General features: G+C 39.2%; 3 protein-coding genes across 6 annotated transcripts in view; 2 read left to right on the top strand and 1 right to left on the bottom strand.

Annotated features, from left to right (window-relative positions):
• The window catches only part of plekhg4b (pleckstrin homology domain containing, family G (with RhoGef domain) member 4B), a 29,386-nt gene extending 17,218 nt beyond the window's left edge, over positions 1-12,168 (top strand). For 2 of the 3 annotated variants that reach the window (XM_085176415.1, XM_085176414.1), the window contains exons 5-24: positions 524-647; positions 1,072-1,165; positions 1,699-1,785; positions 2,011-2,127; positions 2,549-2,647; positions 2,881-3,023; positions 3,136-3,274; positions 3,392-3,514; positions 3,606-3,767; positions 3,901-4,772; positions 5,356-5,605; positions 5,881-5,970; positions 6,304-6,528; positions 6,702-6,872; positions 6,964-7,141; positions 7,262-7,378; positions 7,568-7,846; positions 8,269-8,495; positions 9,901-9,970; positions 12,035-12,153. In XM_085176415.1, coding sequence (XP_085032541.1) covers positions 524-647; positions 1,072-1,165; positions 1,699-1,785; positions 2,011-2,127; positions 2,549-2,647; positions 2,881-3,023; positions 3,136-3,274; positions 3,392-3,514; positions 3,606-3,767; positions 3,901-4,772; positions 5,356-5,605; positions 5,881-5,970; positions 6,304-6,528; positions 6,702-6,872; positions 6,964-7,141; positions 7,262-7,378; positions 7,568-7,846; positions 8,269-8,495; positions 9,901-9,945 — 3,542 coding nt within the window. In that variant the 3' untranslated portion in view covers positions 9,946-9,970; positions 12,035-12,153. Of the gene's footprint in view, positions 1-523; positions 648-1,071; positions 1,166-1,698; positions 1,786-2,010; positions 2,128-2,548; positions 2,648-2,880; positions 3,024-3,135; positions 3,275-3,391; positions 3,515-3,605; positions 3,768-3,900; positions 4,773-5,355; positions 5,606-5,880; positions 5,971-6,303; positions 6,529-6,701; positions 6,873-6,963; positions 7,142-7,261; positions 7,379-7,567; positions 7,847-8,268; positions 8,496-9,900; positions 9,971-12,034 lie in introns of all 3 variants that reach the window. The other variant, XM_085176416.1, reaches the window with a different exon arrangement.
• On the bottom strand, positions 12,099-19,481 carry LOC146508174 (uncharacterized). Of its 2 annotated transcripts, none has more exons than XM_085176435.1 (6): positions 19,354-19,481; positions 16,918-17,094; positions 13,481-13,600; positions 13,336-13,392; positions 13,125-13,232; positions 12,099-13,037 (listed from the first exon to the last, which is right to left on the bottom strand). In XM_085176435.1, exons 2-6 carry the CDS (start codon positions 17,080-17,082, stop codon positions 12,936-12,938), a joined length of 552 nt encoding a protein of 183 aa, XP_085032561.1. In that variant the 5' UTR covers positions 17,083-17,094; positions 19,354-19,481; the 3' UTR covers positions 12,099-12,935. The 2 variants fall into 2 exon arrangements, with proteins under 2 accessions (XP_085032561.1, XP_085032562.1); XM_085176436.1 differs by having other exon boundaries at positions 12,099-13,034; positions 19,354-19,479.
• A 249-nt stretch (positions 19,482-19,730) lies between these two features.
• Positions 19,731-22,438, top strand: LOC146508173 (uncharacterized). Its single transcript, XM_085176434.1, has 7 exons — positions 19,731-19,848; positions 19,930-20,095; positions 20,255-20,350; positions 20,469-20,525; positions 20,926-21,027; positions 21,132-21,248; positions 21,343-22,438. The coding sequence occupies exons 2-7, from the start codon at positions 19,934-19,936 to the stop codon at positions 21,370-21,372; spliced, it is 564 nt and encodes a 187-aa protein (XP_085032560.1). The 5' UTR covers positions 19,731-19,848; positions 19,930-19,933; the 3' UTR covers positions 21,373-22,438.
• The last annotated feature ends 1,281 nt before the right edge of the window (positions 22,439-23,719 follow it).

The following is a 23,719-nucleotide window of genomic DNA, read 5'->3' as shown; positions in this document are numbered from 1 at the left end:
TCTCATTAATTAATATCAATTTCCATATATGAGTTTTAATCTTGATCGTATTTGCTCATTTTTATCACGTTTCTGATTTCCAACATTTCTGTGCATCTTAAAAATGTGCACTTTATTTACATTTTTTTCAATACTGAAATCATTCAAAAATAAAATAACACATAGCATTACTTGCCTAAGTGGAAAAATTCCCCCCCCCCCCCCCCCCCCCCCAAAAAAAAAAAAAGTAAAGGTAATGGAATGTTAAACTTTGCTATTGATGCTAAAAAAGCAACAGCAATAGAAACTGAAACATCTACTAAACTATCTATCTAAGGGAGGCCTAGACAAAACCATTAAAAATGTGTGTTTTTATTATGTGAGTGATATTTCTCCTTGTTTTTTATCGAACTGGCATTTCCAAAACGTTTTTGCTCTAAAAATCATTAGTTTGTTATATCACTATGAAGCTTGAGCAGTTATATTTTTGGTGTGGGAAGAAAGTAGAGCTAAGTTCTGACCCCCATCTCTTTCTCTCTACCAGGGACCAGAGACCGTAGTGGGAGAGCAGTGGTGCAGGTGTGCATAAGAGCTCCATTGTGGGCAAGTGAGACCTGCACCGTCCACGATCTGACGTGCTTACTTAGCTACTACTACTCAACTCTGCGGTAAGTCATGCATGCAGTGTGCCGGTTTATTTTGTCTGGGTTAAAAATGACTTCTACACCTATCATTAACTTCTAAGGTGAACTCGGTCCCATCCAAGCTAGTGTTTTTAACACTTTTCCAGTTTTCTTTCCATTCCAGCTTTTATTTGGAGCTATAGAACAAAGAAGTCTTTCTATTAAGTATAGTTGAACATATTTTTTCATCCCTTATTAGATCTCTTATTAGACAACACAATGTGTTTGCTTTAAGGTCAACATCCATCCCCCCAAAATTGCTTAGAAAGTCTGAAACTTAACTTTAAGTGTCACTTCATCATCACAAAAATCTGTGTTCGTGTACAAATTTGTCAGGTGTCAAAATATTGTATCACATGCCATCATGTGTTTGACAGATGCTACAATAACTGTAGTGCTTTGGTTTTAGGAAAGAAAGGCGTGATCAAGGTATAACTGTTGTAATAGACTGCAGAAGGCAGCAGCCTGTTCCAGCTCTGTTGTCATCGCTGTCTGAGTTTCAGGTGAGCCCACACTGGAAAACATGTAATTACCCTCCAACACACCCGGAGAGTTTTCAGGCCCTCTGCTGCCTCCTGCACTGTAATGTTACCGGTATGTGTCTCTCTGTCAGAGATAAAATACTGCCTCATTCCTTACACATTTCCTTTTGTTCTGCCTCTCTGTCTCTGGCATAGCGCGTTTTTTCTTTTTAAGAGGCACACCTTAAACTTGTAGTGTGCGCACTTCCAAGACATTTTTCTGAAAAAGGCTGGCCTCAGGGCTTTCGCAGAGGAGCCTGTCCTTGCTTGTCTGCTTTTAACCACACGCTGGGAGCAGGCTGGCTGCAGCTGACTCGCAGGAGAGATATCATACTATGATAATACATTTCTTCCTGATGTAAAGGTGATAATGCTGTAAACCTTGACACAAACATCCGAAGTCACTTTGTACGCACAGTACTTAGCTGTTCATAGCATAAGAGCTATATGCTGTATTATAATTTATGTGCTTTAAGTTTATCTTAAATAAAACATGCTCATGTGTTTTTTTCTAGACTTTAATACCACATGCACTTTACTCAGTTCTGTTCCTGTCGGACAAGGAGGTAGCAAGCAAACCCGAGAGAGACATCAGTGTACAGGTAAAAATAGAATAAATGTGCAGTATTCATGTTGATGAAGGCTAGGCCTAATTTTGTTTACACACTTGCAATAATTCATTTCCATTTGTTACAGGGATGACTTTTGAAAGTTTCTTATCTAATCTTGTTACTGCAAGCCGTGATGACAGAGATTTTTTTAAGCTGTGCAGGAGACGTGCTGTGACTGAAATCTGGATGTTTGTTTATGTTTTTCTTTTTCTCCAGACAGAAACCGTGTCATCTCTGAAGGCCCTGCTGAAGTACATTGACCAAACCCAGCTCACACGAGACCTGGAGGGCACCTTCCACTACGATCACAACCACTGGATCCAGTTCAGACAGGTGAGTGTGACTAAGGCGACTGGAGTAGAGTGCAAACATGTATGTAATACCTTTTTTCCAGTTTCATGGTTAGATGCTTGATTTCATAATGAAAAAAGACACCCAGATTTACAGGGCAATGCACCTCTAAGCCAGATAAACATAGGAGAAGTTTGCTTTGAACTCTTACTAAGACATGACTAATGTAACCAAGGATTTTGCTGTCTAAAACAAATTATAGCTGAGTACTGAAAATAATGTAAAGGGGGGAAAAAAGAAAAGCGTTCTGGCAGAAAGCCCCACAGGCAAACTTCCACCACCAGCAAGCCAGTTGAAACATGATCAGTTTCACATTTGGTAATATCGCTGTTTTGACACTGTAGGTGTTAACAGTCTCACTTCCCTTGCTTTCATTCTTCCTCTTGTCTTCTTTTACTTACAGAAAATCGAACCTTTTGCCGCCAGCTGTAGTGCGGCCATCACCTCCCTTCAGGAGTCTATTAGCTCACTGAGCGCCAGCAGCAACCTAAAGACCTCTAAGGTCAGAGCAAAGCCCTGCAAACAGTCTGGCCTGCTGATTTATGTGTCTCCACTCACACACAATAGATGTCTGCTGGCTTCTTTTTTTTTTGTAGTAAAATGTTTAACAGTTTGTTTCATTCTTAGTTTCCAGGATATTTGTAAAAAAAAAAAAGAGAGAGAGAAGAAGGTTAATAACCTTGATCTACTATGTAAATGTGACCATCCATTTACCCCTGTCCGTGTTTATGTCAGGAGGTGTCTGAGGTGTTAGAAAAGCAGAAGCATCTCATGAAGTGTGTACTAGATGACACCTGTCTAAACCGACTCCGTCTGGAAGGTGGAACTGTACTTGCCCGTATCAGGAAGGAAGAAGCCTGCGACAATGAAAACTACAGGTAGATCATGATAGGACGCAATGGTGCCCAATGGTCATAATGAGTAGTACCCATGATGATTAAAAGAAACTTCTTGTAACCTGTCTGAATATTGTTTTTCATTTTTTTTCAGGGACACTGTTGACATATTAAATGCACTCTACAATCAAGTAGATGAAGAAGTTCATAAGCTTGTGATCCTTTCAAACAAGTCACAGAAGCAGTTAGAGAGCTTGCTGGAGGTGCACAGGTTTGACGAGCAAACTCAGCAGGTGACTTTTACATTAAGTACCATATTCCCACCTGCTCTGCAGAGCTTTTCTTGTTGTTTTTTTATCTCTTTAAAAAAAAACATCCTCAGTAATTGACAATTCCTTTCTATTTTTCAGATCAAACTTTGGTTCAGTGTAGCGGGAGAGAAGCAGCTTGCGCCTTTGGAATCATTAACTCTGTCTGCAGCCAAAATAAAGGAGATGAGAGAGAGCTTGAGCCAATTTCTGGAGGAATCAGTGGTAAAGATACCTCAACTTTTACGTAAACTGATTATGTTATATTTAACTTTTAGAAAGGATTCAGTGCTAAATTTATCTTTTTCGCTCACAGAACCAGCAGAGACGTGGCCTGCAGCTGGTCAAAGAGTCTCCAGAGGCCCTTCCAGAGGTTCTTCTCGACTTTAAACAACATCTGGGGTCCATTTTGAGCAGAGTTGAGCAAAGGAAGGCGAAGCTAGATATCCTAGCCAACCTGTATGAGTTCTATGATTCGGTAAGTCAAATTCATGCAAAATGATACCACATTTTAATAGATGACCTTTCTTAAAAGATTGAACACTGAACGGTTTGTATTTAGCCATATTGTGTATATCTAACATATTTAAACCACCTTTTTACACCTGTAGGCAAACCAGTGGATGGATCACTGTCAGGATTACTTCCATCAACTGAGTATGGCCAGCCCAGGGGGAAGATTTTCGCCCTCTGTGGTGCAGGTCCTACAGGATTACTGCACTGAAGCATCCAAATTCTCCATGGAAAACTTCAGCACGCTTAATGACATGGTGCTTTCACTGGAGTCTCCTGAGCAGCTGCAGCAGTGGAACGCCGTGTGGCACAAATGTAAACAGACCAAGCAGCAGCTGGAAGAGACTTTGGCTCGAGCCATGGCAGCAGCTCAGGACTCAACAGCTGCTGATACGCCGGATTCTCTGAAGCCTGCAGAAGTTCAGATCATCACTCCGGAGCAGCGTGGAGCTAATGGATGTGTGCGTTTACCTGGAGCAATTAAGCCATTAAATTTTGAGGACAACAAAAATCTCTCTGTCAGGCCTTTTTCCAAGAGTCCCACAAGTTCAATCTCCTCTTCATCGCACTTCACTTTCTCCCCCGACAGCGAGAGCAAACTGAGACAGAGCCCACCCATGTTTGATGACACAGACAGCGACTGCACTATCGACTCGATCGTCTCCTGCCGCTCCGAGCCCATCTACTCTGGAGCCTCCCGGGTGCGCAAGCAACCCATGAAAAAGATCATGAAGAAGACCATGAGCCATGAGCTATCCCCGAGAGACAGCACCCACTCGGATGTCAGTCACATTCACGGATATACAGGCGTCTACATTAAGGGTTTGGAGGTGACCAATAACGTGTCTGCAGAGAAGAAGCTGCAGAGACCTGATGTGATGAGCCCCACGCTAGGCCGCAGCCGCAGCATGTCTACGCCCTGCAGGATCCATACCAGGCGCAGCGATGGAGATGGAAAGAAACAGAGCAGGTGAGGAATTAATCAGTTACATCAAGAATACACTGGGATAGAATCTGATGAGTACGTAGTTGTAAACAACACGTTTAAGATATTTTTGTAAGAGATGAAAAAAAATACCACACAAACTAACATTTTCATGACAAACTACACCAGCCTCAGTCCTGTTAAGCCAGTCATGTGAAGTTTTTAAAAAGCCTTCAAATTCTCATATTAAGTAACTGCTTTAAACCTGCCTCATACTTTCTTGGAACCGACCTGTTAAAAAGTAGTGTGTAGTTTCAGGTGATTACTAGGCTTTAATGACAGTCTTGTGGTATTACTTTAATGGTGTTACAGTCAGTTATTGTCAGATTAGTCATAGACTTGCGTATCTGTAACTATTACAGGTAAAAACAACCCAGACCAGCCAAAATATTCAACTTTTTATATTATGAAATGAAGGCGAACAAATTTAACCCTCAGATTTGGATTTTTTTAACTGTTTTTTTTTTGGGGGGGGGGGGGACGACTCTCTGTCAAACAATCAAAATTGTCCACATTATCATCCCTGTTGTTCTCAGTCTTAACCCTGATGCATCCTTCTGTTCAACAGTAAAGTGCAGCACATCATGGACGAAATGATTTCCACAGAGAGGGAGTACGTTCGCTCACTCAGCTACATCATTGAGCACTATTTCCCTGAAATGGAGCGCCTCGATTTGCCTCAGGACCTGCGGGGGAAACGGAGCATCATTTTTGGGAATGTGGAGAAACTGTGGGACTTCCACAGCCAGTATTTCTTAAAAGAGCTGGAGGCGTGCACCCAATCCCCGTTGTCCATCAGTAGCTGTTTTCTGCGGCATGTGAGTATCCTTACACTTAATTTGAAACAGCTTTCAGGTCTCGTGGCTTCATCGAGATGTGTTGCTGTATAGTTACTAGCTTAGTTTGTCATGTAGTGATTGTTTCATTATCCCACACTGGTCCGTTATTGCTTGTGTGCTCATGTACCCAGCAACAAAATGAAAGTACCTGGTGAATTTACAGTCTCTGAATCATTCAGCATGCTTTGTGAATCATACTGACATGTCAGCATACATTTTGCTGTAGTGTTGTAACTTGTTAATGTTGTGTGCAGGAGGATCAGTTTGGAATGTATGCTCTGTACAGCAAAAATAAGCCACAGTCCGACGCTTTGCTCAGCAGCCACGGGAACGAATTCTTTAAGGTGCGTCTAGAATCTCTTACTTTGGTTACATTCCTCACACAGTGACTGGATACAGGCTGCAAAACAACCTTTCAACCTCTCTGATTATAGAAAGGTTTACGAGAAAATGACCCTACTGCTTACTGAACTTCTTTTTAATCCGGCATCCAGTAAATTAAGCATAATTAGGTGTTAAAACAGGATATAATTTAGGGCATACGTAATTTGTAATCATCAATCCCTCATGATGTCTGCTTTTGTAAGGATATCAACCCACGAATGAAGTGATGGCAGTTCTTTTTTTTTTTAAATCCAAGCAGTATTTAAAACTGTAATGATGATTTCTTCCTCCAGAATAAGCAGATGGAGCTTGGGGATAAGATGGACCTGGCATCCTACTTGCTGAAGCCCATTCAGAGGATGAGTAAATATGCACTGTTGCTCAAAGACCTGATAAAAGAGTGCAGCCAGTCCCAGGAGCAAGAGCTGAGTGACCTTCGCACTGCAGAAGAGATGGTCAAGTTTCAGCTCCGCCATGGGAATGATCTGTTGGCTATGGACGCCATTCGAGGATGTGATGTAAGTTATAGGCAGCCACAGATATGAAACAGAGATACTCAAACTTAGGTCATCAAAGCTATTTTTGCTGGAGTTCATTGTGTTAAATGCGATACAGTAGAATAAGGTCAGACTCCCACCAGGAATCGCATTGTTCTCGCTGATGTGTGCAAGCAGCCATGTTTCCTCTCCAGGTGAACCTGAAAGAACAGGGTCAACTCCGCTGCCAGGATGAGTTCATGGTCTGGTGTGGTCGCAGGAAATACCTCCGCCAAGTCTTCTTGTTTGAAGACCTCATCCTCTTCAGTAAGACCAAGAAGATAGAGGGAGGATATGACATTTACATCTACAAACAGTCTTTCAAAGTAAGAATTTATTGTTTGAGGAGGATTTTTTTTGTCTGGACTGCTTTTAGAGTAGAGCTTTACTTTTATATTCTTATTGTTTTCTGTATAGACAGCAGAGATAGGCATGACTGAAAATGTCGGTGACAGCGGTCTACGCTTTGAGATCTGGTTCCGTCGGAGGAAGTCACAAGACACGTTTATACTCCAAGCCAGCTCTGCAGAGGTCAAGGCAGTGTGGACAACTATTATTGGGAAGATTCTGTGGAGGCAGGCGCTCAGAAACAGAGGTCTGTTTCTGTCACAGACTGTGCACTTTGACACAAACTCTTAAATACATCATACAAAACAAATAAGGTGACACACATGAACATTTTGTCATTGGAGATATTTTTGTGTTGGGATTGTAGAGCTGCGCATGCAGGAGATGGTGTCTATGGGAATTGGAAGCAAACCGTTCATGGACATCAAGCCAAGTGACGCAGCTATCAGTGACAGAGCCATTGAGTATACCATGAAGGGCGCAGGTGAGCTGACTTTGGGAACTAAATATTCTTTTTCTTTCTAATGGAATATCTGTGTTTGCTATTTGTGTCATAATCAGTACAATTAATGCATTAATCTTTCTGAAGGTGTGATAACAAAATAAAAGTACCACAACATTGGTTTTCATTGTTGCTTATCTAACAGCTCACTTCACTTCTCTCTAACGCCAGAGTCGAGGACGAGAGCGTCCATCGCAGTGTCTTCATTTGAACACGTGGCCTCGTTCAAGAGGCCTCACTCCACAATCTCCAACAGCAGCACCTCCTCCTCCAGCAGCCAGTCGTCCTCCTCCCTGCTGGGCTCCCTCAATCTCCACCTATACTCCTCACCCTCTCACCCGCACACACTTTCGCACCCAACAGGCAGCGTTCCCTCCTTTACCCAGTGGCCCTATGACTGCATAGAGGAAGATGAGCTGGAGCAGGACACCGTGAGCCAGCCCTCCATGAGTGAGTGACCAGATGTGCATTCACATCTGTTTTGGTTTTGTTTGTTCACAGTTTCTCAAGTGTGAACCTTATCCAATCGAATCACAGAGCACATAACAGAGCAAACTTTGGTAATTTGCACTTCAAACTAATCCATAATTATTACACAAAATTGCATTGCATAAACAATAGAACAAATAAGTAGACAAGTAAATAAAACATGCAGTTAGGTGTCGTGTTTGCTGCTACCACAAGGAGTCACCAAAGTCACAAATTCCTACACATAAAATGTGTAAATAAATGTCTTTTTGAATGCTTTAATAACGTGCAAATGACAGAAAATTTTAAACTCAAGCTGTGAATGAAGTGAACAGAGTCCTCTCTTGCTGATGTTGTATTGCTTTATTTATATATCTAATCTTTTTCTATGCTTTCTGTGACAGTCATTGAGAGCTCTGAGACATCCTCTCAGTGTACATCCAGTGAAAGTGTGACAGGACTGAATACGCTCGCCATACCCGGGCACACCAACGTCACCATGGACTCTTACAACAACAATGAGTCCTCTTCTTTCCTCTGCTCCACCACACCTCCATCCTCCATAGCAGAGCCCTCAATTTTCCAGAAAGATGAAGACCTCCAGCCCCAAGGCACCAAGTTTATCACAGCAGTGAGTGTTTGATTTCTGTCATTATTATTGTTATATATGTAAAAGAAAACTGAGGCTGTATTGTTGCAGCCATCACATTTTTTCATACTTTACCTCTGCCTAGCTTCACTTCTTCCCTTCTCCTATGATAATTTTCATGTTACAGCTTTCTAAGAAGTTGTCATTTAACTTCGACACATTGTTCCCTATTTGTGGTTCATATGTGCCTCTTTGATTCTGTGTAGCAGTCTGGAAAACAGAAAAGACCAAGACAAAACGCGCTCAGTTGCCACTCAGTTAAGGTTTTTCTGGAAACCTTTTTTTTTTAAAAGTGTTAAATTGTATGTGTGGTCACTGTGGTTAGTGTTAGCAGTTTCCTGTTATTCAACTGCATCATTTGTTTCTGACAGTCATTTTCCATTCAGTTAATAAACGCAGGTGGGCTAAATAATACACCATCTCTTTGTACAACATATATAACAGGTCACCACAAACAAACCAAAACTAATCAACAGGACTTGACATTTCCTGAAACCCCTTTCAGACATGCACTCCCTCCAGCAACATGCTGATCTTTGAACATGTCGGCTTCATTTCTGAATTCATCTGTCATGCATTTTCGCCGTTCTCAATCTGGAAGCGTGATCTTTCTCTCTTTCTAAGCCCTAGCGTGAGAGGCAGGTGCAGCTGCTGCAGCACGCAGTCTTTTCTATTGAATCGTAAATACACAGACGATGCCCGCGAGCGCGAGACAACTAAACGATCCAAAGTGTGATGACAGTTCGACAGACTCATTTGGACATTAGTGGCAAAAATTGCATAAATAAGGCTGTAATTTGATGAAGCGAGCAACGTTTGTAAAGCATTTTGAACAATTTCTGCAAAGAAACTGCATGACTGACTGGATTGGCTGCAGCTATATGTGCCTGTTATTGTAGTTTATAGTTTTTAAGATAAAACAGCTGAGGCAGAAATGAGCAGTTATTTACATCTACGCTCATGTTATTCTAAAATGTCCCTCTGAATCAACATCAGGATTGTAAAGAACAGCTGTTCAAAAAACAGTTTAAAAACTGTTGAACAAGAAATATAAAAGTACTTTTTAAAGAAACTTCAAGCTGGAAACATAATTTACTTATAATTTTACTTTACATAATACTGCACTTCACATAGAGCGGGCCGTCCATCATCTGCAAACCTTTTAAGGTCTTTTCTTGAAAATATATATGTTTTCATCACGTTATCTACACCTGGATCTTTAGCTACGAAGCGCACACTCCTTATTAGACAGCTATACTAATGAAGCCGAGTGTCCTGTAAAGGGGAACTGATTATTTAAATGTTATTTTTAAGGTGGATGTCTTGAAGCAGAAGTAGTTGCTTCTATAGTTTCACTCACTACTTTTTGCTCTTTTGTTTTTACCAGAGCAAGACCTCTCATATAGCAGTAGGCCTGTCTACATTGGTCTGACTCAGAGCTGAGGGGTTTTAGCTCAGTAAGTAACCGATGTCACAGGGGTGGACATCTGTAATGTTCCCTTCACAACCTCATTAACAACTGTGAGGATGTAGCCGTGGCCTGAATACTAATCTGTGTGAAAAAAACATCTTTTGTGTTGTGTGCTCTGTGGGAGTTTGTCCTGATGGGTTTACTGGGTTTAGTGGGCTGTCCTTCTGATGGGTGGTTTGGCTCTTTTTCATGTTTCACTACCTTCTTTGGCATGAGGGTGAAGCGCGTATCATAATAAAAACACGTGTTCTTGAGATTGTGCATGCTTGAACACATGCATGTTATGTTTTAAGAGTGTTTTTTTTTTTGTATAGCATCTGTGTGAGTTTTGGATTTTTAAGAATCTTGCTGTTTATTAGCTCAAAAAGTGGAGGAAATTTAATTTTTTAAAAAACAAGGCATTTATAAAATAGCCAGTGCAGCTGGCAGTATTAACGTGTAGACGTAATATATTTATGTAAAAAAAAGACAGCACAGGCTCTTTAAATTCTAAGATAATCTTGTCCTTAGTGGCTCTAAAGGTTATTTAAATGACACCCTATTAATGTTTATGTAACACCAAACTAAGCAAAATGCAGAAGCAGCGTGTGAAGAATTAAGTATGAAGAGCGTAAGTAACAGCCAGGCGCTGTTGATCTTCAGCAAGCGTGAGAACCTCGATCAAAGAAAAAGTTTGGGAATTGTGCAGGTTTGGAGCATTCAGGTGTAGGTAGGGTTTCAGGGTCATTTTCCAAACAATTTAAAGTTATTCTTTACAAACTAGAAAACCTTTTATTCTCAAATGTAACGCTCAAGGCATTTGCCGAACGTTCCCAGCAAATTGCTGTGGTCGGACCGTTCGATGCGCAGAGCTACATCTCAGACGCTACACATGTCACTTCACATGTTAAGTGTGTGACAGTATAATTAGACAGAGGGTGAAACTGGAGATGTTTGGCAGTTATGAACAGCACCATGTTTGGTAAAAAGCAAACACAGCATATCACCACAAACACCACAAAACACCTCAAAACTGTCAAGCGCAGAGGAGGAGGAGGAGGAGTGATGATTTGGGGCCTGTTTTTCAAACACAGAACCTGGGCACCTTGCAATCACAGAGTTGACTGTGAACTTTTCTTTATACAAAAGTATTCTAGCATCAAATGTGAGGCCACCAACAGCTAAAGCCTGGCCCAAATTGGGTTATGCTGCAGGACGATACAGAGTACAGCAGAATCATGGTTCTGCCGTCCAGTCAACGTCCAGTTCTTGAAGTTAAGAGCGCAGCAGATAAGCAAATACAAACCTCAGTAACGTGAAGCACTGTAGTAGTAAAGACCAAAGTTTCTTCACAGTTGTGTGAGAAAATCGATAAGGTCACACAGAAAACCATAACTTCCAGTTACTGTTGCTAAAAGTGGTTATACAGCCTCCTGAATGGTGCACCGTACTTCATTTTTTACACGCTGCTTCTGCATTTTGACTGCATAGATAATAACACAGTTTATTTATTTATATCTTTTAAAAGCTGGTAAGAACTGGGTGTCCTGATAGGTAAAAGCTTTTTATGATCCCTCTACCTTTAAGCATATTAAAGGTATGCGTTGTGACAAATAAATAAATCACTCATGTACTTTCTGTCCAACTTTAATACATTTAATCAACATTACAGGTTAAAAAACCTATTCAGAATGTTTTTGATTTAAATGCCACACAAATAAAACGTTTAGTAAAGAAAAAAGCTGGCATCTTTATTTCGACTGCTAAAGGTTGTGTTGTTTTGGTCGTTTTTTTTACACAGTGCACAGTTTTGTCTACATTTTGCTCACCTTCCTTATGTTGTGTGAAACCCTGATGCCTTAAAATCACTAAGCATTTTACAGCTGACAGGTGTTCATCTAGCATGCGATGTGGTTTTGCTTTATTAAAAGGTGTATTGGGAGCGTTTTCTTGACTGACATGCTTAATGCTGCATGTTTACTCAACTTAAACCCTTGTGATTGCATCATATTTTAAAAAAAGGTATTTTTTAAACGTCTTTTAACATTTTTCCTTTTGCATTTCTTTGCAGCTATGAGGTCTGCAGGAGGCAGCAGCTTGTACTTCACGGCGAGGAGACGGGAAAAATAAGCGGATTAAAGCTTCACAGCACTACAACTTTAATGACTAAAATGCAACTTATTGCATGACATTTCGTTACAATACTGTAAATGTATAACTGACACATAATATACGCTGTCGTGATGGTACGTCAGAGGTCTGTACATTTTTTTTGTAAGCTAGCCATGTGTTTATACTGTAGATGTATTTTACAAAACAAAACATAGCTGACCAATCCCGACAATGTTGTACTGTCGCACTTCTCTTGCAGTCAGTCCTTGTACAGAAGATTAAAATGTTTTAAACACGTGGTTGTATTTGTTGTTACACTGGGGGAAGCTGTTCTTTTACACACAAAAGTCTTCAAAGTTGAGCAAAACGCTCAGTGCGTGAAAACATCTCAAAAGTGTGAGTGCACGCAAAAACATGCAACTGATATTTCCACTGATAAAAAGTATGAGTGTAAAAACCACACACAGAGGGACCCTTGTAAATATACAGAAGTGAACTAAGACACTCAGCACTACCGTTAAACAAAGAGATGCAGGGGCTGAGTAGAAAAAAAAAGTGGTTTTTCCTGCACATGAGAGAAGCTGACACTTATTTACCACAAGTCCTGTGTTCTCAGTCCGAGTCAGTCTTTACACACAGACCACAGCCCAGGCTGTGCAGCGGGGGTTTGTACTCCAGTATAGACAATTGAGACAAAACTGAAAGCCACACTCAGACTATAGAAAACGCTAAAGGTTTGCATCACTTAACTTCTTTTAAGCATAAATATATTGTTCCCTATTCCTCTTCATTCAAACACTTTATTTACAGTATAGTATTATTGATCCTCACTTTCTTCTCAGCAAATTTCATCAGTTTGATTATTTGTTTTTTGCACGTTTCTCTTTGGAGAACCAGAAGCAGAGGACTGCAGAGAGGGAAACTTCAAGCCCCAGTACACAAAGCTCCAGTATCTCCATCTGCTAGAAACAAACAAATAAAAACATTACATTTCTTTTACAAAAATATAAAGGAACAGTTTGTTTTGTCATATTTATAACGTGTCTTACCCTCAGATGATCTTCATTTTGTGGATCCCACTTGGCCAGGTCGACGCTTATCAGAAGAACTGCAAGAAAGGCCACAATAATGCAGCCGCCGTTTACTGTGAGGCACACCTGTAAACAAACAACAACAAAAACACAGTATTCTTTAAACTAATTATGACATTCACCATCTGTTGCTGTATTTTCTGTCAGACTTGTGCTGGGTTTTACTCACACTAAGCAATGCTGGGTATTTGAACAACAGGTTGGAAACAATTCCGGCGATTATGAACTGCAAAGGAGGAAAATAGAGTTTAGAAAGTACCAGACATTAGTCTTCTCTACTTAGTACGGAATTTTCTGTTTGAGCAGAGACGTACCAGCGAGCCGCTCAGTTGGGAAACTCTGAACAGAGAGAAAAGCGACTCATGGATCTCCTGGGTTGCTGCAAAAACTATTCCCACTCCGATGCTGAGGAGGCCACTCACCATCTGCAAAGACTGAAGGAGCAACAGAGACATAAAATTATTAATATTTACATGTAATTAAGATTAACAGTCTTTTTTTAAGATTTATTTTTGGCCTTTCTAAGAAGGAATGAAATGCATGAAAGGGCCTGGGGTTTAATTGAATTGAGGCCCTTGCAGAAGCATTTAGGTGAACTGTATTTCGCATTAGGAAACATTCTGTAGTGAGTTCTCAAGCATGGATCACATCATAGACAAAGTCTGAATTCTTGATTTCTTCATTGTCACCTTTAAAGGCTTCTTATTGACACAGACTTGTGGCCGTGGCCTGGAGGTAGTGGAGGAAAGTGATTAAGCCAACAAGCTGTGGTGACACATTTCTGTGTATCAGATGGACTGCATGTGAAAAGACGGAGATATTGTAGAACCTGGACTTATTTTTATTCATGCATATTAGCGAGTTCATGGTTTTATTGGTCAGCCTATCTGAGATTACACTGTGCTGTGTGAGCCTAACATAAGATGGATACATTCACCTGTTATATGAAGCTCAGAAACAAAAGGATCGCTTCATGACAAATACAGTTATGTGAAAAAGATTTTTCACAGTCGGCTAATTATTCACAGCAGTTTCTTTTTCACACCCCATGATTCAACAGCTTCTAGAGACACTTTTAGCAGCAATAACTTCAAGTTCCTGTATGTATGTATAGTTTATCAGTCTCTCACACTGGTGGGGAAGAATTGTGCCTCACTCTTCTTTACAAAAGCTTTAGGTTCATTGAGGTTTGTGGGCATTCATTTATATACAGCTCTTGCCACAGCCAGGGCATTTCAATTAGAGTTGTGGTCTGGATTTTCATTGGGCTATTGCACCATCTTGATTATCTTCTTTTTGGGGTTGTTTTTTCAGCTTTTCTACTGGCCTGTTGCATGACCTGCTTTTCAGCAAAACTGTTGCTGTTGGACAGATGACCTCATGTTTGTCTCTAAAATAATTTGATATATAAAGGAGTTTACAGTCACCTCAATGAGTGTAAAGTCCCCAGGTCCTGTAGCTGCAAAAATAAGCACAAATCATCACACCTCCACCCTCTATGTTTGACAGTTCGTATGGGGTGTTTCTGCTAATATGCTGCGTTTTTGTTTATTGGGGGGGGGGTTTTGTCAAACATGCTGCTGTGCATTTTGTCAAACATCTGTGCTTTGGTCTCACATGCCCAAAAGATTCCAGAAGTCTTGTAGTTTGCTTCAGATCCAATTTTGCAAACCTAAACTGAGCAGCCGTGTTCTTTCTAGGGAGAAGATTCTTTCTTTTGGCACGTTTCCCAAACAAGTTATTCAATTTACGCTTTTTAAAAACTGTACAGTTATAAACATTTAAACATTTAACACGCTAACTGAGGCCTGTAGAGCCTGAGATGTGGCTCTTGGGTTTTTTGCAATTTCTCTGAGCGTTGCACAGTTTGACCTTGGAGTGAATTTGATGAGACCTCCAGTCCGGGGAGGATTACATGCACCGGACCAACAAACTGACAAAACGTCAGCTTTTATTCAGGTCCCATGAAAAGTTTCATTTTCACATGACCATATACGAAAAAAAACATCAATATCCCATGCACGCCTGGGTGCAACAATATTACTTTACAAATGAAAACTATTGTGCTCACATGATAAGTGCCCTGGACAGAAAACGGCATTGTGCTGTGGACAGGTATGAGAAACATTTACAAAACATTGTTTCTGGTCTTCTGAAAAGCTCGCTAACAGCGGTTTGATGATTTTAACCACTGTTATATCCGACACATACAAGTGTTTGGGTGTATGGGTAAATGATAAGCTTTTTATAATGTGCACATTGCTAATCTTTCCAGGAAGCTCAGAGCGAAGGTTTTTATTTGATGAATAAAAATTACTTTACAGTTTCTTCTAAGAATAAATGGGCGCAAGTAACTTTTCTTTCTATGATTTATTATAGTGATGTACTGTACTGCTCGCCACCTCCTCGGGTTTACAGACTCTTGTTTCAGCGTACCACACTTCTCTACAAGTTATTGCAAAGTCTCCGAATCGCCGCTGCATTCTCTATGGTAGGTAACGATACTGGGTAAACTCCCAGTTTGTACTTTGTACCCATCTCTGTCCAAGTACCAATAGTTACCAGCTATGTGCCACTAACAGTTGCTTTTAGACGTGCCGAGGGTTTTGACAGACCTGGTGAAAGCTGTGTTTTCGTACTACGTACTGTGGCATGGACTAGTTTGCAGAAAGGGTTCAACTTTGACGCCAATATCTATTGTTGAATTATAGGAAACAGCTAATGAGATGTGGATGAACTTTTTTAATGTGGTTGTGGTGGATATTAGTATATTGTTTGTTATACTGTAGATTTTGTATTTTATGATGCGTATGTTGTATTTTATACAATAAAATACAAACATTTTGTATGATCCCATCTCTCTTGTAAATTGGATGGATTGCAGGATCTCAATGGCACTTCCTGGTAAAATACAGGTAAATTATTAAATCCTAGACACATTCACACAGCAACAGGACAGATCAACCTCAGATCCTCTTACAATAACCCTTTTTATTTATAAATTCCTAAAGAGAACATTGTTAATTAATTTTAATGTGGAAAACTGTTCTTAAGCATGATAATCAGTTACTGTAGGTCATTACTCTAAAGAGCTAATAAACATGCCTACATAAGCAAATGAAGGCAAAAAAGTGCAGTTGATTATGAGCAATTATTCGATGGTATTAATATTAAATAAATAAGTTTGTGAACTTTATTATATATCCTTTAGTTTTAAAAGCAACTGTGCACACTTTTTAGTGTTACCAATTAGCACATTATAAAGGGATATATGAAACAGTTTTTATACATGAAGCAACAAAAACACCGAGCATTTCCTGTTGCTACTGCCCACATCTGCTCAGAGTGCTCTTGTTATTTTGGGTAGGTCTACACATCATATGTGCTTTGCACGAACACTCAGAAATATTTTTAAACATGAAATTAAAAAGTAAGAAATAAAAATTCCCCTGTGGATGTCTATGCAACGTTTGAAAAAAGGATTCATACATTTAGGTGTGAGAAAATAAATCAGCTTTGGTCCTTCCTTTTTTTTTCTCGATGTGCAACATACAAAGTGTGAAGCATATTCTTAAATAGCAGACAAAACAAAACAAATCCAATGTGAGAGGTTATGCAGGTCATTAAATTTTGGGCATTTATGAGAGCTTATAGGGTTTAATGACTGCTCGTATCTTTGTTGACAAAGTAGTTTGTATTATTGTATTTTCTACTGTACACTTCACAAAGACTGTTGTTTGAGTCCTCTTACCCCTAACACAGCTGGATGTTTCTGCATCAGATCGTGCAGTGGCCCTTTCTTGTCTGGTATCATCTCAGAGGCCTGATAATAACGCACTACTGGCTGCTCCCTCTGTCCACCTCTGTGGCGATCATCCTCATCATGGATGTCCATATCAACATCAGCGCAGGCCATGGTGCTCCTGGTCTGGAGAGATAATTGTTTTCATTATCATGCATAATTAAATCATCCATCCATCCATCCATCCAGTCGCTTCCGCTTATCCTTTTCAGGGTCGCGGGGCATAATTAAATCATTGTTAGCTAACTGTTAACTTGTGTATGTTGTGTGGTGCTTTTTTTTATATGGCGCAACTACTGCAAAGGCCTTGAGAACAGTTACATGGTATTTTTTAAAATCTAATACTGTAATGTAACTGCCTTTTGTCCTCTGCAGAGGGCATAACTATGAGAATACACTTTATGCACTCTCTATGAGCCCTACTGTGTGGTCAAGAGGACATCCTGATCTTTCTATTGATAACACATTTGTGGGGCCTGGCTAATAGAGCACATGGACTTTCTTTTCAAAATAACAGGAATGGCAGCTTCCACGTTTTAGAGCCACACGGGAGTTTGAGCAATAAAATTTGAGTCTTACTTTTGATTTAGTGGGACTTTAGAAATGTATAGTAATTCAATCCCTTTGAAAACAAAATATTTATCTCTGCACTAGACAGCAGGATTTACTACCTCTTATTTATTTTCAACCTGGGTCAATACTTCAAGAAGCAGAGGGCAGCGTGAGGCAGAAAGATTTTTACTCAATAATGTGGAAGTAGAGTCAGATCAAGAGCTGTCAGGAGACAACGTGGGGGAAGGCCAGACATTAAAAGATGAAGGTGAAAGCTCGGCGGAGAACATACCAGGTTTTGAGGTGATATGTCATAAGAAGTATTCTTTGATAAAGGGCTTACGATTTCTAGAGAAGGAAAAGCCTTGTTTCACACACACCAGCTTTTGATTTATATAATTCATACTAGAAGTGCATTAAGCTTTACCTCTCCTGTCCTCATCAATTCAGTTTCAACCAGAGAATTATTTTTAACATGAAAAATGAAAACAGAACAACATTGCTCATAACCACAGCTGGCGCTGATTATATCAGACGGAAAATAGGTAACTAGGTTTTAGAAGAAAAAATGTCAGCACATACCAGACCAGAGGGAGGTGCTCATCTCCAAAGGCAACATTAAAACCGAAAATACTCTTCAACATATCTGTGTTCACGCATGACTCAAATTTAGTGATTCCTAGTAGTATATGTAGGTCAAGACAGATTAGGCGTCCATCAAAGTGACAGAAAATAATTCAACCCCTCTTAAGAGGTCCTGACCACAACGCTGAGACCACCGAAAGATGAGTCCCTTCACAGGTCGGTGTCCTGTACGGCCGCTGAGAAACACAATCCCACAACTTCCGAGTCCTAACTTACACAATGCTTCCTATCCATAATAGGGTGTCATCATTTTGCTCCTGTTCAGGGCCCTCAAAACCCTTCAATCTGGCACTCCTCCACCTCATCTCCTGACAGCACTGAGTACGACTCCCCTTCTACAGGTCCTAGTAAGATCCTTTCTCGCTCAGTCCTCTGTAATGCCATCCGTGATCATTGTTAAACCCAGGTTTAGGTGAGTATTTACATGCACAGAATGGAAAAAGCGTTCGACTATGAGGAGTTCTTTGTTATAATAACAGTATTCCAGGATTTAACAGTTTTAATATTAATGAAATAAAAAGAAATGCACAGAAAAATGGACGAATATCATTACATCACATCAGCCTGTGAGCAAACAAGACCTGATGATCCACTACAAGGGACGGATGATAACACATATGAAAGGAATGTTGCCGTAATGTTTATTTCAACCACAATACTTAAATTATCTGAAAAAAAATCTTTCAGCAGGATTTTAAAAAGTAAGAACGAAGTTTTCCTTGAACTTTTTCTAACGCCGTGAGGTGATTATTTATGGTTATTGTGCTGCATTCAGGAGACAGTTGCATATACTATTGCTACTTCTTTGCCATATATGGTGGATACAACACACGATACTGTTTTACTAAATTTGTTTCTTATTTATTTCAAGGAAGCTGGAAAGAGACAGCAAGAAAATTCCAAAGTGAACGATATTATGTGTTCGATTTATAGCCGTTTAAAGAGTCGCACATTTACAGGCCAAAAAACGACAAAAAATAATGTTAGTTATCATCAAACCAAGTAAGAGTAAAAACGACAAAAAGTGAATTGTGACAGCAGCTGTAATCCACATAGGCGTTAATGATTTTTAAAATTATTTTTTTCTAACAAATCTACAAATATATACAGATGGATGTGCACAAATGCAAATATGTATATTTTAGCAAAGATTTTTTTCAGTGCAGTAGAGAAGATTGAGAGTCTTACCCCGTTTGGCTTGAGCAGTCTCTAATTCACACTCTGCATCTGTCTCGCTCATGAGTGTTTCTCTTTAGGCATGAATTCAACTTCCCTGCAGAAGCTCACAGATGAGGTCATTGTGCCCTTCAACTTCCGCCCTCTGAAAAAAAGTGTGCCATAATAATGTCCTCAAGTTTCCATGCCTCACTACCGTATGTTCTATATCAAGTGTTTTATTTTTATTCCTAAACATGATTTGTGAAGGATTTTTTAAAAACAATGTTCATTGAAATATTCGATTTTATGTTAGGTCAGTTTTAAATCTTGGCCGAAGTTTGCATGCAAGCCTTTTGTGGGTGTGAAAGAAGGGGGATGGGAGGTGTGCATGTGTGTTTGTGGCGTGGGGGGGTTTCAGAAACAAAGACAACTGATGCATCAGGTCATTTCCTTGTCAAACTCAAAGAAGAGCCAAAGAAGAGAAATTCAAGTCTGAATCAACTTCAGAGAAGAAGAAGAAAAAAGGTATTGCGTGTTTTGCAGAAATCACCTCAGCAACTGGTGAGTGCTACAAGGTGCTTAAAAGAGCTTTCATCTCGTTCACAGGAGAATGAGGAAGACATTCGTATGTGATGAATCGATGATCATCACCATTCCAATTGGAAGTCTCAGGGATCTCCGAGATGGTCAGCTGATGCCAGAGAAATTCCACTGTGTCTTCAGAGACTCCTACAAGGTCTTTGTTATTAAGGGGAAACCTACACCTATGGGAGTAAGTTTAAACTTCTTTCTAAGCAGATGGAAAGGCAGGCGGCCGTGCATTAAATAAGTGTAAAGAAATAATTTGCATTTTATCCAAATAATTCCCTGCTTGTTTATACATTATGCACACTATTTTCTGCATATTAGTATGATTTCTCTTTTTTATCAGGCAGCTCAAGCCATCGCTGGTGTGTTTCTTTTCACACTCGGACTGGTTCAAAAAAACAGTCCAACCGTGTTCCTCTACACTCTACCGAGTATTCTGGTAAAAACAAACAAAAATGCTTTGTTTTGGGGGGGTTTAAGCAAATTGCTAAAACTTTTCGTTATTTGGAAAGAATTATTTTCATGCTTTCAACAATTTATGTGTATTATTATTGCAGTTTGTGGTCTGTGGTATGCTGTCCTTTGCTGCAGGAAAATTTCCGAACATGCATGTGGTGAGTAATTTGATTTAAAATTAAGGTTTTGTTTTCATGTGAAATTACTTTTCATAGAAAAGAAAATTTCTGCTGATTACAGCAATTTGGCATAAGGATTATGACATAACAGTGACTATTGCCTTGGTCAGGGGAAAAAATATTATTATTATTAATATAAAATATTGTGCATATATTAATTATCATTACTTCATTATGTCAGGAAACAGTTTTTATGGTTTCACACAGATGCGTTCAGTTATAGATATGTAACATTCACTTGAACCTGAACGGAGAGCTTCTTTAAAAAGTTCTTCTTTCGATCTCAGACTGTTGTCCTAAATGGGGAACACGCTAAACCCACATTGGTAGCACTGGTGAGGTTGATGCTTCTAATGAAATGTGTTTTCTAATCTTTCAGACAAAGCTGTCGTTCTCGCTGAACATAATCAGCTTCTTCTGGTCAGTTGCAGCCTTTTCTCTCGCCTTGGTCTTCTTTCCTTATTATCCTACCGATGCCAAGGTAAGCTGCAGCTTACAGTCACTCTTGTTTTGTTTTGTTTGCTTTTTCTTTTTAATTCCAAGTTAAGTTGAACTACTTCGACCTGCTTTTGATTTGCTTTACAGGTGGCTCAAGGAATCAGCGTGCTGATAATGACCCTGCTGGTTGTTGAAAATTTGATAGCCATATTCTTGATCTACTGGTTGAGCAAAGCTGTGTGCAGAGAACATTTCAACACTTTGGTATGTCTTTTTTTTTACATACTCCAAGACAGTTGTAGCGAAAACAAGATATTTTATAAATAATAATAATAATGTTCATCGTTTTTCTCTGCAGCCCACCGTACTGCTGAAACAGGGAGACTGAATTTTAGTGACAGATGGAAACCCGCGAACGACCTACATTTAACTTTCCTGTCAGTGTCATATGCTCCTCAGCATGCAACAAACAACAACTGTGAAAGCCTGTATTTGTCATGCACTGCTGCTCAAGTATAACTTGTATGTATTATTTTACTTTTTGAACAGTCACAAGTTGCATTCCATGTTTACTCCTGGATCATATGAAAGCAGCGGCCACATCTGTATTCAGTAAAAAAAGAAAAAAGTGTGTTTGTAAGCTGTCTTTGATTTTTGCAAAAAGGTAAACGCACAGTAGTTGTTTTTTTAATGAGATACAAACTATAATTCTGAACATTAATAATTTTTTAAAAAGAAAATTCTAGGAGAAACATAATACAGGTGTGAGCTCGGTGCCGCTGGACTCCAGTGCTTGTCATCGACTCTTAGTTTGATTTTATGTCTCCAAATTTTTACGATAACACAGAGACTTTTGCTCCCCGGATCCTTGAGCAGACAAGCTGACAGAATTCCTCAAACTTTCCTGAAATTTAAACTTTCAAAAAATCTCAGTATTTGTATTTTTAGTATTTTAGTTTGTAAACACTTATTTAACTGCTTGCTGTTTAATGCATTTTAGCATTATATGTTTTTTCTGGTGTTTGTGAATCAGCACATAGTTATATTTTTAAATAAACAGTTCTCTGTGTTTTGCTCTGCTCTATCCTGTGTAAATGTAATACTACCCCGATACAACATGCATAAATGAATCCGAGAAGCAAGGGTTATTTTATGTTTGCTACAAAGTAGAAAATAAGTGAAGCATGCATAGTTTTAATGGGAACAAATAATTTATATATGTAAATATAGATAATTATAATAACTGATTATTGATAACAATTTAAAGATATATAGTGTATAAAGAAACAAAGTAAGAACAAGTTATTTGGATATATTGTGTGTAAAGAACCTTTTATTGTTCTGCGTGTTCCTAAAATCTTGTAAAAAATCAGCTGCCTTTACAGCTGTTTTCTGCTGTATATGAAAAATGACAAAGACACTCGTCAGTAAAATAAAGTAACTGAGCAGATTTATTTACTTTTAAGGTGGTTGTACTTTCATCATGTATTCAGCAACTTTCCATCTTTAGGACCGCAGATGGAGGGGCGCTTTTTGTTATTTTGTGCAGATAGTGTGAACGTTTCGAGAGGAAGTCTTTCTTTTTTCCGCTTTCTTTTCACTGTAAAGCACTTTGGTTTTAAATGTGCTTTATAAATAAATTTTTGTGTGTTACTTGATTTTGTGTCAATATCTGCTTTGGACTTGCACGTATTTAAGAAGGAAATAATGTGTTTTATTTTCCGCTCCACTTTCTCAGATCACAGGAAATTATTACTTTAAAAACCTAAAATGATGAAACAAAGGTCAAATATAACAAATAACTTGTTTTAGAACTGATTTTAGGATTTAGTGACTTCTAAGATCTGTTATATATGTAACATAACACAGCTGTATAATGGCGTGCTTGTAGTTGAGGTCCTTGGGCAGAGGACACTTATCTGATCCTGAAATGAGGTCAGCACTGTTGGCGACCTCTTTTAAATGTTTTCTTAAGATGCACATCAATCAGAACATTTCCTGGTTTCACTTGATTTCACTTGATCTTTGCTACTGTTGTGTATTTTCTCTTTTATTTTAAATAGCTTTTATTGCACGGGCCCCTTTTTCTTCAACAAGCTTGCTTTGCTGCTTGTGTACTGAGATAATAATCAGTCACTGTATTGCTTTACAGTAAGTTTAGATGCAATAGTATTTTCCCATATATTGAACTTTGCAATGTAAGTTTAGAAAAGTGTGTTTTTAACACAGAGTGCATTCATACAGCACTTTTATGTATGCCTAAGCGCTTTGACTAACGTTTACATTTTGATGGAGGCATCTGGGGGAACTCAGTGTTCAGCATTGCCCAGGGATACTTTGACACATGGACAGGGGGTGATCTACTGATGTTCTGATTGGTAGATGACTGCTCTACCACCTGAATCACAGCCGCCCATGGAATAATAATAGCTTGTTTTACTGTTAGTTAATTTATGTTTCTGAGATCGGGTGTGATCTATGGTTTGGATACAGTGACACAAACAACAAACAGGAGGCCCTCGCTGTCTGTCAGCTTTGGTAGTGTTACACTTACACTATATATTAATAATATATAAAAATAATAGAAAGAAACTGACTAACAAGACAAGCCTATAGAGAGTTTATAGAACTTCTCATGGCAAAGCTAATGTGTTTGACACAACAATGCATTCAACACTGTGATTCAATGTTATAAAGCTGCTGGACAGGAAAGGCTGGAAAACAAAGGAACAACA

Source organism: Neolamprologus multifasciatus, chromosome 11 (genome assembly GCF_963576455.1).
Source record: "Neolamprologus multifasciatus chromosome 11, fNeoMul1.2, whole genome shotgun sequence".
NCBI lineage: Eukaryota > Metazoa > Chordata > Actinopteri > Cichliformes > Cichlidae > Neolamprologus > Neolamprologus multifasciatus.
The sequence above is the reverse complement of the archived record's forward strand: the minus strand, read 5'-3'. Positions and strand labels throughout refer to the sequence as shown.

Excerpts from the sequence above, each read along its gene's own strand:
- LOC146508173 (XM_085176434.1), top strand. The coding sequence starts at position 19,934 with ATGAGGAAGACATTCGTATGTGATGAATCGATGATCATCACCATTCCA. Across the intron at positions 20,351-20,468 it reads ACACTCTACCGAGTATTCTG|TTTGTGGTCTGTGGTATGCT; the intron begins GTAAAAACAAAC and ends TTATTATTGCAG. Across the intron at positions 21,028-21,131 it reads ATTATCCTACCGATGCCAAG|GTGGCTCAAGGAATCAGCGT; the intron begins GTAAGCTGCAGC and ends TTTGCTTTACAG.
- LOC146508174 (XM_085176435.1), bottom strand. The coding sequence starts at position 17,082 with ATGGCCTGCGCTGATGTTGATATGGACATCCATGATGAGGATGATCGC. Across the intron at positions 13,601-16,917 it reads AACATCCAGCTGTGTTAGGG|TCTTTGCAGATGGTGAGTGG; the intron begins GTAAGAGGACTC and ends TTGCTCCTTCAG. Across the intron at positions 13,233-13,335 it reads AATACCCAGCATTGCTTAGT|GTGTGCCTCACAGTAAACGG; the intron begins GTGAGTAAAACC and ends GTTTGTTTACAG.